The sequence below is a fragment of the Theobroma cacao genome, chromosome 1 (genome assembly GCF_053813885.1).
Source record: "Theobroma cacao isolate CCN51 chromosome 1, ASM5381388v1, whole genome shotgun sequence".
NCBI classification, from domain to species: Eukaryota; Viridiplantae; Streptophyta; class Magnoliopsida; order Malvales; family Malvaceae; genus Theobroma; species Theobroma cacao.
Window position 1 is genome coordinate 39,254,924 of NC_142639.1, and position 18,106 is coordinate 39,273,029.

At 37.0% G+C, this 18,106-nt stretch overlaps 4 protein-coding genes across 5 annotated transcripts; 1 reads left to right on the plus strand and 3 right to left on the minus strand.

Annotated features, from left to right (window-relative positions):
- Window positions 1–510: 510 nt before the first annotated feature.
- Window positions 511–3,632, plus strand: WRKY46 (WRKY DNA-binding protein 46). The gene is made up of 3 exons (XM_007051534.3): window positions 511–1,290; window positions 1,419–1,547; window positions 2,614–3,632. The coding sequence occupies exons 1-3, from the start codon at window positions 998–1,000 to the stop codon at window positions 3,248–3,250; spliced, it is 1,059 nt and encodes a 352-aa protein (XP_007051596.3). The 5' UTR covers window positions 511–997; the 3' UTR covers window positions 3,251–3,632.
- A 17-nt stretch (window positions 3,633–3,649) lies between these two features.
- Window positions 3,650–6,770, minus strand: LOC18614006 (NADPH HC-toxin reductase 1-like). Its single transcript, XM_007051535.3, has 5 exons — window positions 6,370–6,770; window positions 6,113–6,282; window positions 5,663–5,875; window positions 5,213–5,580; window positions 3,650–4,001 (listed from the first exon to the last, which is right to left on the minus strand). Exons 1-5 carry the CDS (start codon window positions 6,482–6,484, stop codon window positions 3,839–3,841), a joined length of 1,029 nt encoding a protein of 342 aa, XP_007051597.3. The 5' UTR covers window positions 6,485–6,770; the 3' UTR covers window positions 3,650–3,838.
- Window positions 6,771–6,911: 141 nt separating this feature from the next.
- Window positions 6,912–9,764, minus strand: LOC18614007 (NADPH HC-toxin reductase 1-like). Of its 2 annotated transcripts, XM_007051537.3 has the most exons (6): window positions 9,425–9,764; window positions 9,162–9,331; window positions 7,775–7,987; window positions 7,505–7,671; window positions 7,304–7,396; window positions 6,912–7,170 (listed from the first exon to the last, which is right to left on the minus strand). In XM_007051537.3, exons 1-6 carry the CDS (start codon window positions 9,537–9,539, stop codon window positions 7,026–7,028), a joined length of 903 nt encoding a protein of 300 aa, XP_007051599.3. In that variant the 5' UTR covers window positions 9,540–9,764; the 3' UTR covers window positions 6,912–7,025. The 2 variants fall into 2 exon arrangements, with proteins under 2 accessions (XP_007051599.3, XP_017982303.2); XM_018126814.2 differs by having other exon boundaries at window positions 7,304–7,671; window positions 9,425–9,762.
- A 6,068-nt stretch (window positions 9,765–15,832) lies between these two features.
- LOC18614008 (hydroquinone glucosyltransferase-like) lies at window positions 15,833–17,612 on the minus strand. Its single transcript, XM_007051538.3, is given in 2 exon segments — window positions 15,833–16,062; window positions 16,064–17,612. Coding segments are annotated over 2 exon segments (1,422 nt in total). The 5' UTR covers window positions 17,470–17,612; the 3' UTR covers window positions 15,833–16,046.
- Between the last annotated feature and the right edge of the window lie 494 nt (window positions 17,613–18,106).

Below are 18,106 nucleotides of genomic sequence, written 5' to 3' on the forward strand. Positions count from 1 at the left end.
TTTGAGAGAACCCTTTTCTTGTTTTATGCAGAGAGAGAGAGAGAGACAAAGCTTATTGTGAATACAGCGTTAGGCTTTCATCGTTTGTAAGTTGTCCAGGAAAGAAAGGGAGGGGGGCGGGGCGGTGTTAAGTTAACGAAATCTGAAATGCACAGTCTACATGTTTTTGTGTCTCACATGGGTGATCAATCAACATCCATCGTAAGCAAAGGGTTGGACGTGACGCCTCCGAGTTACGTCACTCTCTTCAGCCCATTTAGTAATAGTGAAATGTGGGAGGAGCAAGGGCAACAACGCGGAAGCAGAATTGAAGATTCTACCCTTTTTCCTTTGGTCCCATCGGCTCTATCACTCTCTTTATTCGTTCAATACTCATCTCTGACTTTCCACTCTTCCTCTCTAGAACTTCTCGTCTGTTCACGATTGCCAATTTTTTTCTTGCTGGGTGGGGTTTGAATTGGTCAGCAACTCGCCCTTCTCTCGCTCTCTACTATATTAACATGTACCACTCCATTTTGTGACTATACAAACTTTCTCTTCCCAGTCATAGTTGCCCCCCTTTTCCACCTCATTTCTTTCCAATATCCTCCTCCCTTCCGGGGTTGGCTTTGTGCCAAAGCCTCTTTTCTTATCCTTTGCATGCATAGCTTTGCCATCGATACCTTTTCTACTTAATTTATATCTCGCTCTCTTTCTCTGTCAAATTACCCACCATCATTTCCCACATTCTAGATTTGCTGTTTCTGCTTATTCTCCCTTGTATTTGGGTTTTGGTTTCTGAGAGCCATCTGGATCTTAACTTCTTCTATGTTGCTTGCTTTTGGCTCTTCACTTTTGTACACTTTTGATTCTTATCAAGCTATAGCTTTATCCTGACATGATCTAGTACCGCTCCATGTTCTTAAAGTTTATAAATTAACCCCACAACCAAGCAAAGCTTATCACCGCCGAGAGCGTATAGTTCACCACAGATATTTGGGAACATTTTTGTTTTTGAATGGAAAGAACGATGGATTGGGAGCAAAAGACTCTTTTGAATGAGCTAACACAAGGGAAACAGCTGACCAATCTGCTTAGGCAGCATCTCCATCCTTCTTCATCTCCCGAAACACGCCAGGACTTACTTGAGAAAATTCTCTGTTCCTATGAGAAAGCTCTTTCAATGCTGAATTGGAGTGGTTTTGTGGTTGAAACTAAGCCCACAAGTAGCACGTTGGAATCTCCTGCTTCCATTGCCAACAGCAGCCTAGGAAGCGAGGGCTCTGATAAAAAGGATGTGTCCAAAAAGAGGTAAAATTACCATTTTCTTATTCTTTCTCACAGCTTTCTCTAAATAGTAGAAGTATAATTTGATTCAAGTTCAACTTTTGATTACTTTGTAGTATGGGTTTTTATTTCTCATATATTAACTGTTACAGAAAAACATCGTCCGGGTGGACCGAGCAATTAAGGGTTTGCTCTGGGACGTCATTAGAGGGGCCTCTCGATGATGGATATTGCTGGCGAAAATATGGCCAGAAAGATATTCTTGGATCCAATTTTCCAAGGTGAGAAATGTTCTTACTATTACAGTACAGAATTTCGTATATACCACGCAATTAAACCTTGCTGTAGTATAGTTCTCTTTCCCCCTTTTTTAAAGAGGTTTGCTCAACATGACAAGAGTCTCATCGGCAAGCTTATCCAACGTACACCTTTTAGTCACGACACCACATGTAGGTGGGGTCGTATAATCATCTCTTAACACTTATTGGCAGCAGGAATGGTCCTAGTCCGAACCCGTTAGATTTTTTCCCCCCCCATCCGGGGCGTCTGACAATTTCACCTTGAGGCTCTGCCTATTGTCTTTTGTTATTGTTCCAAGCGTTGAATACTACTTAAGTAACTACTTTGATGCCACATAAACAAAAAAGGCACATCCTTTATAATGTGTTCTAAGTTTTAAAGGTGACAAACAAAATGTTATATCATCTGTTCTCTAGATATAAATTCTCAACATAACATTTTGTTGCCGTACATTTCACTGATTACTTAATTAGACAAGTTATGAAAGCAGAAATTCCTCCTATTTAGCACTTCTCTTTTTTTCCAACTCAAGATAGAGAAATGAAGGAGGGAAGAAGTTGCTCAAAATGTATGTGAGATGATTTTGAAAGGTCAGCCAGTTTGACTGTTTATAGGAATGGAAATGGAGGTCTTAATCAATGTTAAGGCAGTGCTGCACAAAATTTTCTTTAAACTATATGATACTACCAATTAAACGAGTAGCAACAGTCAAAAACTTCCCCCCATTAACCTTATGGAACGAGGATTATTTCAAATCTTTTGACCTGGTTCTGAAACTGTGGTAGCAAAAAGTGCAAAGATAATAGCAATAATAATATAAGGATCGTGGTCAGTTTTGATTGCAGTTGTCCTAAGGACCACAAAACAGTTCCCAAGTTCAATTATTCTCCAGTCCAGTTGAGGTTTTGATGTTGAAACATGTCTGCAAAGTATCGATAAAGACATACCGCCCTGTTTTTATTTTCTTGGAATTTGGTCTAGTAGACGAATAATTTTCTAATTGTGTTGATATGGCTTCTAACGTTTAATTTGCGTGCTCAATTTCAGGGGATATTATAGATGCACTCATCGTCACTCACAAGGCTGTTTAGCCACTAAACAAGTTCAAAGATCAGATGAGGACCCTACAATCTTTGAGGTGAAATATAGAGGAAGACATACCTGTAACCAAGTTTCTCACTTTGCTGTCACGTCTGTACCAGTAACAAGAGAAATGTCCAAAGGGCAAGGCAATCATTCTCGGAAAAGGCAGCAACTTGAAGAGAAACAGAAACAATCACAAGAGATGTTTATGAGTCTTGGAGCAGGGCTTATGGTTAAAACAGAGGAATTGGACACAAGAGAGGACATTTTTCCTTCATTTCCTTTCCCTGTTGAATCAGAAGAAGTGGAAAACAGCATGTTCGTAAAGTCCCTAATGGAAAATGATATCATGGGAAACCTTTCTCCGACATTTATGTCTCCAGCGACATCTGAATCCAACTATTTTTCAGTGTCACCGTGCCACATGGGCAGCTTTGGTTTTGCCCAAAACGTGCAGACTTCTGAATCTGATCTTACAGAGATTATCTCTGCACCGACTTCAGTTACGAATTCCCCAATTGGAGACCTGGATATCTCATCACTTGATAAGTTGGAATTCGATCCGAGTTTCCCATTCGATAATTCTGAATTCTTCTCTTAATGAGTTTTCAAACTTCCACCCCATTAGGAGCAGAAGGAAGAAAAAAAGGGAGGAGAAAATAGAAATGTAGTGCACTGGTTTATTAGAGTAAGCTGATCCAGAAAAAGAGATTGAGGAGTGTTCATATAGCTGTGACCAACAGCAATGTATCAGTCTCTGATGGAGCTGGCCAGGAAAATTATCAGTTGATTAGGCAGTTCAATTCTTAGAAATAATTTGTTTTCCCTTCATTTGCTTTTCATTATTCATATCTCTTTCTAATCCAGTAGGCTTGGGAGTGTTTCTTGAAAGGAAGTCACAGAAAAAAAAGAGTCGTAATCTTCCATCCATGTAAAATTTTCTAATCTTCAATTGACATGGGATAGTGATGTTTGTTAATAAATGTGTCAGGTAGCCTTACCAATAAATGGTCTGGTGATGCAATCAAATCAATAGCAAAAAATGACGAGTTGATCTTTGTCTGATGCAAAAGAAACAAAAATATGTAATTGGTCTAGTTAAAAAAAAAAGCTTTTCTGCAGCTATCTCATCATTGTGGCAAGTACATAGGTTCATCCGTCCAGAGCAGAGTATCTGGCATTAGATAAATTAGAAACGAAAATCCGAGAGGATGGCCCCGCATTCACCTAGCCTCAGCCCACAGTTGATACTGTCTTCTAGTATCATTTTGACATCACATTTGTAACCAAATCCAACTTCTTCCAGCTTCGCAGAGCCCCAAGAGATTTCCCTCCCTAAGTTCTCCACAAACCTGAAACCAAGCATCACTAACTTATAATAAATCACAAAATCTGTGAACCTGTTTTTTGGGTCTTAGGTTTAACAACCGGCAACAAGCTTCACGTACGGTTTCCGACGATCATTCAGATTCTACAGTCAATTCGTTGGGAGACAACAATGATCTGACACTAGCTGAAGTGGCAACAGTAAGCAAGTTGATATTAACGATGGCAATACCCCCAATGCTAGTCTCCAAATTCAAAAGGATGAATTAGAAAACTAGACAGATGTAACGAAGGATGGGTTGTCAAGCAGGAATTCTAGAGGTGTTTCGGTTGGAAAAAATTCCAGCATTAAAGAGAAAAAATCACACGAAAACAGGGGTGATGATTTCTGATGCTGGGAATTCTGATGGGCCCATTCTTGTAAGCCCAGATAAGCAATCAAGGCTTGGGCATTTGGACGTGACTCGAACTCACAACTTTCGTCGAAAAATTACTTTTTGCAAAGATGCTGATGATACTATCATTTTCGGTTGCTTTCAACGTATTTCGGGCATCAAGATAAAGTTCTCTAAGAGTTGTTTGGTGGGGGTTGGACTTGGACTGATTATCAAGTGACTGAGTCATGGGCAATTTGATCTCCCAGAGACAATCAAGTACGTTGGCCTACCTCTTGGTGCGAACCCTAATGCTAAGGTTGCATAGAAGCCTGATGTAGACTCTTTTCAAAGTAAGCTTGCTGGCTGGAAAAGTTAGTACTTATCATTGGATAGAAGGCTCATCTTGATCAAATCTACTCTTTCTAATGTACCACTAAATTTTTTTTTGAAAAGCAAATGTACCACTATATTACATGTCTTTATTTCATTTACCAGCAGGTGTTAGCTAGAAACGAGGTTGAAAAGATTCGAAGAAGGTACTTTTTGTGTGGGCTCAAAATGACAATTTATCTTTGTCAATTGGGATTGTTGTTGTCGTCGCAAAGATCAAGATGGCTTGTTGAAGAGTTTGGATTGATGGACTTATTCTTAATATGAAATTTCCTTGCGGTTTTGCTCTAGCTATTAACAAATCGCGTCTAGCTGAAGAGATTGGTTCGTGGATTGAAGAAAAATGGTGCTAGAAAATTGAGCTAGAAGACCTCTTTTTGATTGGGAACTTCATCAATGGAATGATTTTTGGTATCTGATAAGCCTGTCTTTTTAATTAAAGGACTAGAGGATCATGGAAAATAACTTACTCTTCAGGTATCTCGATATGTGGATAAAGTTTTCGACTGTGGCTCGCAATATCTGCAGAGCTCAAGTACGCGCTGGCACAGAGAAACCTGCCTTTGATAGAGGGCTTCTCCAGGCAAAAAATGTGAGCATTGCAAACATCTTCAATGTGCAAAATTGGGACTCTTCCCAACAATTCCTCCAAAAACCTTAGAGTGCGATACCTCCTTTTGTTCTTTGCTGCTTGTGAAATGAGCACTCCCATGCTTTCAGGCATGCTAGAGAGAAGTGTTTTCCCTCCCACTAAGCCACAAACGAGGCTCACAACCTCTAGCTCTCCGTTATACCTCAACAATTCTTTCTCGGAAAGTGTTTTTGAGCATGTATATCCCTGCAATGAATACAAATTCCAAGGTTTGAATCATGTGACGGTCCAATTTGCATCAGCAAGGAAGAAAGTTAAAGTCGTTTACCACCAACAACTCGTTACTGTAGGGAAGTGCTATTTCTTGGAGAGTCCAACAGGATTCGTCCATCCGATCTTTGAAGCCCTTTCCATTTTCTTTTATAGGTGATGCGGCCGTCACAGAGGCTGTGTAAATGAGTCGCTTCACAGTTCCTGATCTAATGCACAACTCCATAATGCTCTTCACTCCAGCAACTGCAGCCTCGGATGTATTTTTGAACTGTATAATATTGATTTATAGATTAAAAAAGAAATTTAAGTGATAATGCATCTTTCATTTTTGTTGGATAAGAACTTGGGATAGTGTTAATTAGTACGACTGATTTTCATGTCCTGATGTAAAACTGGTTTGATGGAATTTTTTTGATCCATGTATATATGCAACTCCACTGTTACATCCTTGAGTTTTTGGGAATGAAAATGAAGTAAGGAAACCACCATTGATGCAAATTCAAACCTGAGAACTGAGGGGTTGATGGAGCAGGGGGGTGGCCATATGGACCACATATTCACAACCTTCAATTGCTTGTTTGAACAAACCGGGATTATACACGTCAGCTTCATACAACCTTAATTTGGTCCCTGCATTCGGGAGGCTACTAAGAAGCCCAACCTTATACGGATCTCCTGCAACGTATCGTACAACAATTTAAACAAGACCAGAAGAACCATTTCAAAAGACTTGACAGATGGAGGGGTAGAGAGACAACAAACCCAGATTCCTTAACGTCGCATGGACAGTGTATCCCTTTTCTAGGAGCTTTTTGACAAGCCAAGAACCAAGGAAGCTTGCTGCTCCTGTCACACAGACCTTGGTTTCCTTCTCCATTGACGGAGGATCTGAAGAGAAAATTGGAATATGTTCCCTTTCTTTTTTTTATTGCAACGGCTCTTTAGTGGGTTGTACTTCGTCAGTCACCTCCCTTTTATAATGTTTCTTATCCTCGTTAGTCCAACGGATTTCTCCGATGCAGACTGAATTGATCATATTTTAGTAGTAACCGACTTCAATAGGAATAAATTTTGTGCAAGCCCACGTGAAGCCAAAAAAGGAAGGCCAAACGTAACAGCACGGTACTCCTGCTGCATTGAGATTTGAGAGTGATTTTGCTATTAATTTTTACTTAATCTTTATCTACTTTTGTCATTTAAGTGCTCATTTATTTAATCCATAGACCATCGTCTGACCACTTTTACTCTTTTCCTGCAAGATGCATTGACAAAATTCCAACTCCTACAAACGATAAGGAAAGGAGTTGTTTAAAGTGTCCAATAATAAGGGACATTCCCTTTATTCATTGAAAACGAAAATTCGAGTCTTGAGAGCATGTACTTCTAATCAAAGGATAGCAATTAACAAAGGGGTCGGTTCAGAATATTGAAAATTCACCCAGCTTCAGCCCACAGTTGATACTGTCTTCTAGTATCGTTTTGACATCACATTTGTACTCAAATCCAATTTCTTTAAGCTTAGTAGAACCCCAAAGGATTTCTCTCCCCGAGTTCAACACAAACCTGAAACCAAGCAGGAACGAGATTGTCATAGCCATAGCAGAGAAAGCAGGAAATCTGTACACCGAGCTGTTTCAAATTCCTTGATTAGCCTGCTTTCAACGTAAACAGTAAAGCATTACGAGCCATTACTTACTCATCAGGTATTTCGATATCTGGATAAATTTTTCGACAGTGATTCGCAATATCTGCAGAACTCAAATATGCGCTGGCACAGAGAAGTCTGCCTCTGATAGAGGGCGTCTCCATGCAGAAAATATGAGCATCACAAACATCCTCAATGTGTAAAATTGGGACTTTTCCCAACAATTCCTCCAAAAACCTTAGAGTGTTATACCTCCTTTTGTTCTTCGTGGCTTGTGAAATGAGCACTCCCGTGCTTTCCGGCATGCTAGAGTGAAGTGTGTCCCCTCCCACAAGCCCACAAGTGAGGCTCACAATTTCTATCTCACTATCATACCTCAGCAACTCTTTCTCGGAAGCGGCTTTTGAGCTAACATAACCCTGCAATGTTAACACCAATTCCCAAAATTTCAAACCATGGGATATTTGCATGCATCCTATTTATCTCGTCATGATAGAGATGAATTTTGAAAGCGACGTCTACCATTAATGGCTCATTGGTGTAAGGAAGAGCAACATCTTTGGGAGTCCAACAGGATTCATCTAACTGATCTTTAAAGCCTTCCCCATCTTCTTTTAAAGCTGACGCTGCTACCACCGAAGCTGTGTAGATGAGTCGCTTCACTGATCCTGATCTGATGCGAGACTCCACAATGCTCTTCACTCCAGCAACTGCAGCCTCAGATGTATCTTTGAACTGTATCATGCACATAATATTAAGTAAAAGAAATTAGACTAATTTCTAATTGTGTCAAATTGTAACCAAGAGTCGACTTTTGAGGGATGCTAGTCTGCTATAGTGGCACGATCTCTGTTTTCTAATTTGGGGAACACTTCTTGTTATTAACTAGAGCATATCTTTCATTATGTTAGGAGATATGGAGGAACCCAAATTATCATCAATAATGCTAATTTCCAAAGAAATATTCCTATCATTAATTACTTATTGAAAAATATAGTAATTCATGCATGTGATGTGGGATTATTTCAGTGATATGGTAGCTCTGAATACCTACTAGTGAATTTAAGCCTTGAATAGTTTTATTGCAACATCAATTATTACTAGTTTTAATTACTAAATATAATGCTTCAATATTGTTTTGTTACTTGAGCTTGTATGCCTTTTCATGTGCTCATCACACACTACGGACTTATTTCCTTACTCATAAAAAAAGGATATATCTATTTTTTATTATATAAAATATTTATTTATATATTTTTAAAAAAATTACTATTATTGTAATCTTTATGTCTCAATGCATACATAAAAGGGTTTATAAATTCTATTGTTAACTACTCAAAATATTCTTAAGTCGACTACTCATTTTTTGATTTCAAGTAATTTATTTTATTTAATATCGAGTTTAGATTTACATAATAAAAAAATTAAAATACTTTCCTCATCTAACTAGCCAAATAGAGATTATAGATTTAAAAATCTTATCAATAAGTCTTTTATCACACCCTGAATAAGACATCATTTCATAGACCTTGAATTCGTAATAGGAAAATGAGGTGATGGTTGGTATAAATTAAAATAGATTTCAATAATAATATAATAATTTTCCCTTTGGCCCAAGTACTAAAGGCTTAAAAAAAAGGTGAAAAATACAAGAGCAACTTCCAAAAACGCCCGGGCCTTTTGATACTTACTGCTGACTTGACTACTATACCTAGCAATTAGCATGGAACATTACAAAGGAAAGTATACTGTCATTTGTTTTGTTCTCTGCTTTTGAAAAACGGTCGAAAAGGAGTAAAAACAATCACATCTTTCCTTTTTAACTTGTAACTTCCCTTCTGAAGGAAAAAAAGAACCCAACAAGGATAAGTATGAAGATGAAAAATGAATAGTATAATGGTTTTGAAACCTGATGATTCTGGGGTTCATGCTGTAAGGGAGTGGCCATATGAACAACGAATCGACAGCCTTCAATTGCATGTTGAAACTGACTGGGATTATATATGTCAGCTTCATACAACCTTAATCTGGTTTCTGCATTTGGGAGGCTTTTAAGAAGCCCGATCTTATTCGGATCTCCTACAACATACATATCATACAAAAACTTAAAATAAGACAGAATTCAACCATATCAAAGACTTGACAGCAGAGAGTAGGGGCAAAAAAACTAACCCAAATTCCTTGCTGTTGCATGGACGATGTGTCCCTTTTCTAGCAGCTTTTTGACCAGGGAAGAACCTAGGTAGCCTGCTGCACCGGTCACACAGACCTTAGTTTCCTTCTCCATCTGGGTGAAGATTAATTTCAGCAATTGATCTCTATCTTCTTCTTCTTCAGCAAATCTCTATACACAAGAACAGGGAAAGGATGTTAATTAGATTTACTAGCCAATATCAATATCCCTAATAAATAGATTGAACAGTTAAATGAGCTCCTGGAAGTCCAAAAGGGACCAGCCGCAGAGCAAAATCCAACTCGTGGTTGTGGTTTGTTTTGCTCCCAAGGCGGTCCCCTTTTTGTTTTATCCATTGAGGAGGCTTTAACTGTGAGATGGTCTGGCCTGTTGTTATTGTGCTAGTGGGGGGGACCTCATGCTCGTTTGGTTTTTTCTTCTTTTGTGCTGGGGTTATGATTGTTGGATTGTACAGGGTTGTTTTGATGTTTTTGTGATTTGCTTCTCTGGATGAGGAAGGTGGAAGTTTTTTTCCTCTCCTGCTGAGTATGGCATGGTGTACATTTTGGTTTTTGGGGTCTAAAGGGGTTGCTTTTGCAGGTTTTTTGTATTATCCCAGGCTAAATTTTTTAAAATCGACATTTTTAAATAGTTCATGGTCTTATACACTTATTGTTGACTTTTGGATTCTTTTCTAATTAAATTAATAATCATTATATACAAAATAAGCTAAACATTTATAATCTATAAGCTTTCAACTCATGAAAAGGATACCTTTTTTAAAAAACCTTTATCATTAAATTAAGAACTATTTTAAAAAGTTTTATGTTGAATATAATATTAAATATATAATTTAAAAAAAAAAACCAATAACAGTAAACAAAATGAACTAATGAATGAATTATAATGTAAATTACATGGATGTATGAACTTTCTTGTAATAATATTTATAGATTTGACACACCATTCTTTGTAATTTACATTACCAATTATAGAATATTATTGCTGAAATTATTATTTTTTAGAAATCTTATAAAATTTAGGGTGAATCTTAGATCACACCAAATAGTTAGTTGATACTAGGGATGCTATTATGAAAGAATGGGCTAATTTGCGGTCTAGATCTTTTAAGACCTATCCTATATGGATGGTCTATCATATCAACTTGTGATATAGACTTTAAGACCGTCCATCAGGACCATTCTCATTCATAATTTGAGAAAAATATCTCATTCATAAATGAATAGTCCGTGATCTCAATTTGTGAGAATGTCAATATCGTTGACTAAGATCAATCTCATTCCTAATTTGAGAAAAACATGATGATAAGGAAACACAGGGAATAGGGACTTGCGTGGACAAATTAAAAAGCGACTAAATTACAAATTACTACTACTATTACTACTGCTGCCTAACAATCACTGTACGAAATACTATTGGAGATCCCCTGACCTTCTTGCGTATCTAAGTTCAAAGCCCTTATTAATAAGCCTGCTTGAGCTCCACTTTATTTCTCCCTTCGGATTATACAAATACCTGAAACCCAATTTTTTAGCCCTGTTAGAAACACTTTTGGAACATTTTAGCTCTTCTGATTTGCAGCAGAGTAGAAACTAATTACACTTGTTTTATGTGAAATTCTGGATAATTTTGTTGGTAAATATTTAGCAATTTCCACGGATGAAAACTATATAGGAGCTGGCGCATAAGAATCTGCCACGTGATTGAGGGAATTATTTCCGTGCAGAAAAATGAGCTTGGCAGACATCAAATCACGGATGTCTCATTTGCAAGCTATGAAATAGATATGCAAACTTTTCAAGTTTTATACGATAACCAAAACACAGGTAGAGGTCATTGGTGGTTGTATTTTTATCTTTCGCACTGACACTATTTATGTAATGGCCAATTGGCCATGGCTAGCTGTTCCTTCGCTTACAAGTTTAGAACTCAAGTCCTTAACTCAAATTGAGTTAATTGGTCCATAACTCCATTACCCACTCTTCAAGGATACTCAGATTTATATTCAATTTATGTGAAATATAAGTTAAAATTGAGGGACTGCATGTTATTCCTTTTATAACAATCTCCATTGCCTCGGAATCAGTAGTCACATTTAAAAATCTTTGATCTTTTTTCTGAAAATTTGGTCAGGGTTCAGTGCACAAAATGTCACCTAGTAATTAATACATGATGCTATTTCAGTGGAATTGTCACTCTCATGTCCTTGTCATATTTAAGAATTAAATAAATTAAATATTTTTAAAAAATTAATTAATTAATTATAAAAAAAATCAAATTGATTAAATATAAAATTAATTTAATCGATTCGATTTTGAATCAATAAATCAAAATTTTTATTTTTTATAAATGATAATATTAAAATTTATAAATTTTATTCATAATTATTGAATATACAAATAATCTAAATATAAGAAAAAACATGCATTTATTTCTTTACTTATATAATTATGTCTTTTTACATAAATTATCAATTTAACATTCAAAGATAATAAAATTAACATCCACAAAATAAAACTATAATGTTATAATGTTTTATATCAAAATTTGAATAAATAATAATTAATTATAAATAATATGTTATAAAAACTAAAGTTATTAAATGTAATCATATAAATAAAATTTATTATAAATTATAATAATACTTATATATAAATTAAATACATGTACATATATAATATATTACTTTATTATATATAAAATTAATGACACAATTCATATATTATAATAATTTAATTTTTATATCAAAATTTGTAAAAATAATAATTAATTATAAATAATATGTTATAAAAACTAAAGTGAAGTGTAATTATATAAATACTTTTTATAAAAAAAGTGTAATCATATACATCAAGTATGTTATAAGTTATAATAATGATTATGTATAAATTAAATATATGCATATATAATATTATTTTATTATATATATAAAATTAATGATACAATTTATATATTATAATATTTTATATTAAATTTTATATAATTTAATATAAAACAAAAGAGGCCTTACAAACATTCCTACATGTTATCTGATCATGCCTGACTCGATATTTCAACTCCGATCGTTGCATATTTACTAAGTGCAGATGCCTGCAGACTGCAAGTCACCTCGAAAGGCAATGGTACAACATTTTAGAAACTTCAAACGGGCCGGAGTTAGGCTTACGCTCCTACAGATTATAGGTCCTTTGCTCTTTTTCACGAAGTGGGCCTTCTGAATATTTTCTCTCCCAAAACATGGGCCTTAGCCCAAATTTAGGCTACGCCCTGATTCCTCCAAAAACTCAAAAGCCTGATTTGTGCCCATGAGAACAGTGTGGCAGAGGAAAAATGTCAGTATGAAAGCTAGTTATTCCATTCACATTTGAGTGGAAATTTAGAAAGCCATAAAAATTGAAAAATTAGGACATATCATTGATAAGTAATAAGTAGAAGAAGTAAAATATTTGCATTGAATTGCATAATAAGATGATACGATTATAGGCAACTTTTCACCTTGTGGAGTGCTGACAAATAATACTCCAAAGTATTGGATAGGGTACCTAACAAAAATGTTCTAAAAGGGACTTAAAAATTAAATGGTGATACATATATATCTTCTAGATGGAAATGATGACAAGATCCTTTTAGCTTCCGAATCATTCTCCTTTTGACGGCTGTATAAACAATAATTGCAGTACCTTTTCTTGCCCAGTTTGTTGACCTTTCACTTTTTTGAGGGCTTGAGTGGAAGTTTGAAAGGTGGGAGAGAATAGCAGCCCTTGGCCTGGAGGATTTAAATTTAAAATGTGAAGGAAAGGAATCTATTAATCTATTATTACTACTATCATTATTTATTTACATTATAAAAATATACTTGTAGAGCGCTAGTGTCAAAACTATAGAAAAATGCTGTTAACCTAACCTCACCATTGTGGATTAAACAAAAATAATAATAACAATAATTACAGTGGTTGAGTTAATTTCAGAAGAAGAAAAAAAAGAGCCGACTACCAAGAATCAAATATAATGTTTCCAAAGTCTTTATGACCTCTTCCTTTTCCTCATATAATGGATTTTGTTAAGGAAATCGTTTAGCTTATGTATCCATAGTTGGAGTTAGTACAACGGGCTGGTGATTAGTCACAATCTAATAACTAATGTATTCCAACTTTACAAAATGAAAAAGAGAAAGAAAAACTTATGAGAATTACCCAATGTTGCTAAGGGCCACATGAATTGTATAAGGTCAAACGCTCTGCGGACTGTAGCCGGCCGGCCGGCTCGAAAACAATTCGGCTTTTGACGAATATTTTTGGATAATAGACTCTTCTATTTAGAATGGGATTTGTTCTTTGAAGTCAATGCCTAGCTTCTGATAGCTATAGCTATAGCCTTGTGACCATTTCAAATTTCCCCAATACGTACGTTTCAATATCGATCAAACAAATACTATTTCTAATACAAACAACAACAATTGCAAATCATTATAAAAGTTTGATTCGTGTTTCTTCCTTTTCCTTCTTTCTGTGCCGATGAATAGGAGAAAGTCGTCCCGCCTATTCTACTTCTACCCTGTTGCAGCCTATGAATGATTCATCGATTCCCTCGTCCGTCATGCATTCCAACAAAGACAGCTTAATAAAGACGCAACAACTAATCACAACCACATGCATGAGGAGAAGCCATGATCAACTTGTTAAATACTACATTTGTGCTAGGAGTAGATGCATGGATGAGGAGAGTTGATCCTTAGCTCCGAACCCTTTTTTGTCCTCAGTGAAACTGAAACTCTAAAGGTCTTAATCCATTAGACAAAACGTGAGAGATTTGGATGCCATTAATAACAGCATAGGTTATCCTAGCTCTCCAACGGCACCAATCACGATTGTTTGAATTAAACAATTAACAAATTGACTTCTTAATTAATAATTCCTTCCCCAAAATATAGTTCTAGTGTTGAACTTGAGAATCTCACAAATGATTTCAATTAATTAATAAAATTAAAAATTATTTTGATAATTTATTTATATAAAATTTTTATTATTTAACTGACTCGTTAATTGATACATAAATTCTTTTAAAAAAATAAAATTTGAATTCTTCATTTCTTAAATATATAAAAAAAAATGAATTCAGACCAGATAATGTCGGGCGATGGAAGTTTTGTCTTTCCCTCTCACACTTGTTTTGACCCAAAAACATTATCCCAATAGCTACAAGAACATTATGTACCGATCCTAATGGACTAGTGATAACTCCCATGCTTCATCGTGGGGCCAAACGATGACACGTAGCTTTTGAAGAGGTCAGTGATGCTAAGCTTAGGTAAGCATCCCTTGGCGAGCACATTCCAAGTTTCCAAGGTTTCCCTACCCGTCATTATTGCATTAAGGGAGGTTTCGTGTTTCTTTTGAAACTAAATAAAACTTGACTTTGCTCCTTATTAAACCCCTTATCTTACATCTGCAAGTAATTATTAGAAACTGATTAGCCTTATCTCTAATCTTTTCAACCTTCTATGGCTCTGATTAAATTATTGAATTGATGTTGTAACTAAGTCCAACACTTTGTTAAAGTGGTTTATGGCAGAGAGAAACATTGGAAGAGTGGCTTTGTATCCGAAATAGGTAGGTCCCCTGTGGGTAACATTTCTCTGGTATTGGATTGGCTCCATTGAAGGAAAAACCCACTTTGAGAATTGAGCACATCGTACTAAGTAGATTGTCAAATATCAAACTGTGAGGTATTACTGTCACAAATCATATTTTCATCTAGAAAAATCAGTATGGCAATATTACCTACAAGTCCTTTTCAGTGCCCACTGCCACAAACGTGCATCACGTTAAAAGTTTCAAAGTTCAAATCTCTCCAGTCAAATGCTCATCAATTTTCTCTTTTGCCCAATTTGTGTTCCTTTGGTTCCAAATTGTGTAAGATGAGAAGGGGTTCATGAACTCCGAAATTTGACTGTCGCAGAAGCTAGCTGATCATGCTTCCAGAAGGGAAATGTAGTCTGTAAATGAACTGTATAATGTATGAGGCAGAGAAAAATTTATCTGTATTTGAGATATTTTGAGGCAGGAAGCTTTTAACGGGATCACCTACCTTGTTGCTCTCCTAAGTCTTTGGCAAAAAGTTTTCCTTTTTCTTCTGGCTTTCAACATTTGCCATATATATCAATGGACTGGATTCATCTTCATGTCAATACCAGCCACCTACTTTCAATCAATGCTAAGTGTGGCCATCACTAAAATGTGATGTAACAAGTTTTCTTTGGTCGTTGGGTCCACCCCTTTAGTATGATTGAATGCTCTTATGCACTTCAATGGAATACTATTCTGCGGCCGCACCAATCTCACCTACTTCATAAAATAAGCAAGTAAAAAGGAAGGGAAAGGAAGAACTTAACTAGAAACTCCCAAGAGAACTGATTACTGTATATCAACAACTTCTAACATTCAAACACATATTGCTAGCTGTTGTTACAACTTACAAACCAAATGGCCTAGACCATATACAGGAAAATGGAAAAGAAATGTAGAACATAAAGTTAAATACTAATACTAATACCATAACTTAACGGTAGAGAGTGAAAAAAGATCGAAAATGGGTGCGTTTCTAATTTCTAGATGCCTATCTGGTTCCTCCACTTTTGAGCCACTTCAGAGAGTGCCTTGCCGGAAGACCCATTTTCACTCAGAACCTTTGCGGCTGCTTCCTTCAGGTCCTTCATTCTATTTCGGACACCTTTCCCTTCTTCGCCTTCCATTAGACCCTTAACAGCTTTTGCAATCTCGTCTCTGCAAACTAACCCGTTTTCGTTGGGTTTTGCTCTCAATGCAACTTTAATATCCTCAGCCAGCATCACGGCATTCATTTTCTGCTCGGCGTAAAGTGGCCATGCGATTAGAGGCACCCCATTAACAACACTTTCGAGGGCTGAATTCCATCCGCAATGGGTCAAAAACCCTCCTGTAGAACCGTGGCTCAGCACCTGAGCCTGTGGCGCCCACGACGGCACCACCAGACCTCGGCCTTTCGTCCGCTCCAAAAACCCCTTTGGCAGAAAATCGAAAGGGTCCTGCTGGCTCTGTACACTGAAAAACGTGGCGTTAGCCACCTGATCATTTGGGCTTCTCACAACCCACAAAAACCGTTGCTGGCTCATTTCCAATCCCAGAGCTAACTCATTTATCTGGTTATAGGACAGGGTCCCACCGCTCCCAAATGACACGTACAAAACCGACCCATGTGGCTGACCATCTAGCCACTTCAGACAACCCGACCCATCAGCTTTGCTACTGGAATCAACGTTAACAAGTGGACCAACCGGGTAAATCGGTGGCTTACCGGGTTCTTTATCTTGCAAAGCCTTTATTGCTCCTCCTTCCAAGTCCACGAAACTGTTCACCATAATTCCTTCAGCCAATCTGTACCTCTTTGTATGATGAAGAAGCCACTTGTAAGAGTCGTTTTTCCTGTCTTGAGTTGGGTCCAGCAATTGATTCCCGTATATTGGGATGCACCCTGGAATTCTCACCATTTCAGGCAGGTCCCTGTACTCGCATGAAACCATTTGATCAAGCTTTGGCAGGTAAAGAAACAGAGACAAGGTCATAGCGGTGGATGGGAAGAATATGTACGGCGAGACGTTGAATTCTCTAGCAACGTCAAATGCGTCCGTACCAAAAAGATCAACCACCAAGCCAACAAGTTTTGTCCTTGCAGCCAGTGACTTTAAAGCATCACGAATGAAAGGAAGGGAGCGAGCCACCGTCAAAGAAATCACCGTTTCGATTTTTGAACCTTCGGGTAGGTCACTCAAGTCAACAGGAGGAAGAAAAACAGAGTCTATCGAGCTCGGAAGAGAATCAAGAGTTGATTTTTGAGCCTTAGAAGGAGAACCATCGGTGGGGATAACAAAGGTGACAGTGAAGTTGTGTTGGTGGACGAGTCGTTTGGCGAACTCGACGAGTGGAATGAGGTGACCCATCCCAGGACTCGGCAGAATGGCTATATGGGGTGTTTGCGCTGTTGCCATTGCAGTGAAAAAGAGCTGCTCTTTCTTGCCTTGTTTTGTTTTTTATTCTGTCTGCGTTTTAGGTATGAAGCAAAAAGAAAAGAAAACAGAGGTTTATATAGAAGGTTGAGTTGTGATTGTTGTGGCGTGTTGTAAAGCAGGGGAGAGGCCAGGAATTTTTTATTTGGAGGGGTATTATATTTAATTTTTTTGTGTGGAGATAATTAAGACGATTTGTTTTTTTGCTTTTGGTGGCAGGATTTGTAGAATAAATGAATAATACAGGGCTGATTATGAATATGTAGTACTCTCTTGGTCTCTTTCCCTGATTGTTGAAAGAATGTGGGGAATTGCTGATGGGTGATGAGGATGGGGCAGGCAGGGAATTTCTAGAGGAAAGAGATTTCCAGCTAGGTGTGCTGTGTAATTCCATGCGGCGGGTGTGGTGATGTCAGTTCAAACGTAAGGCTTATGTTATCAACTTTTTTCTTTCTCTGCATTTATTTTGTGCGAATTTTGTTCCCCTTTTTAATTCCAAGCTCGTGCTGTTTATGGTGAAAAGTGCAGCTTTTAACTCGAATCATTATTGGATAGATTGAAACCAGGCCGCAGCATTGGTTAACACAAATCATTATTCGCTGGATTCAAGCTAAAAGAC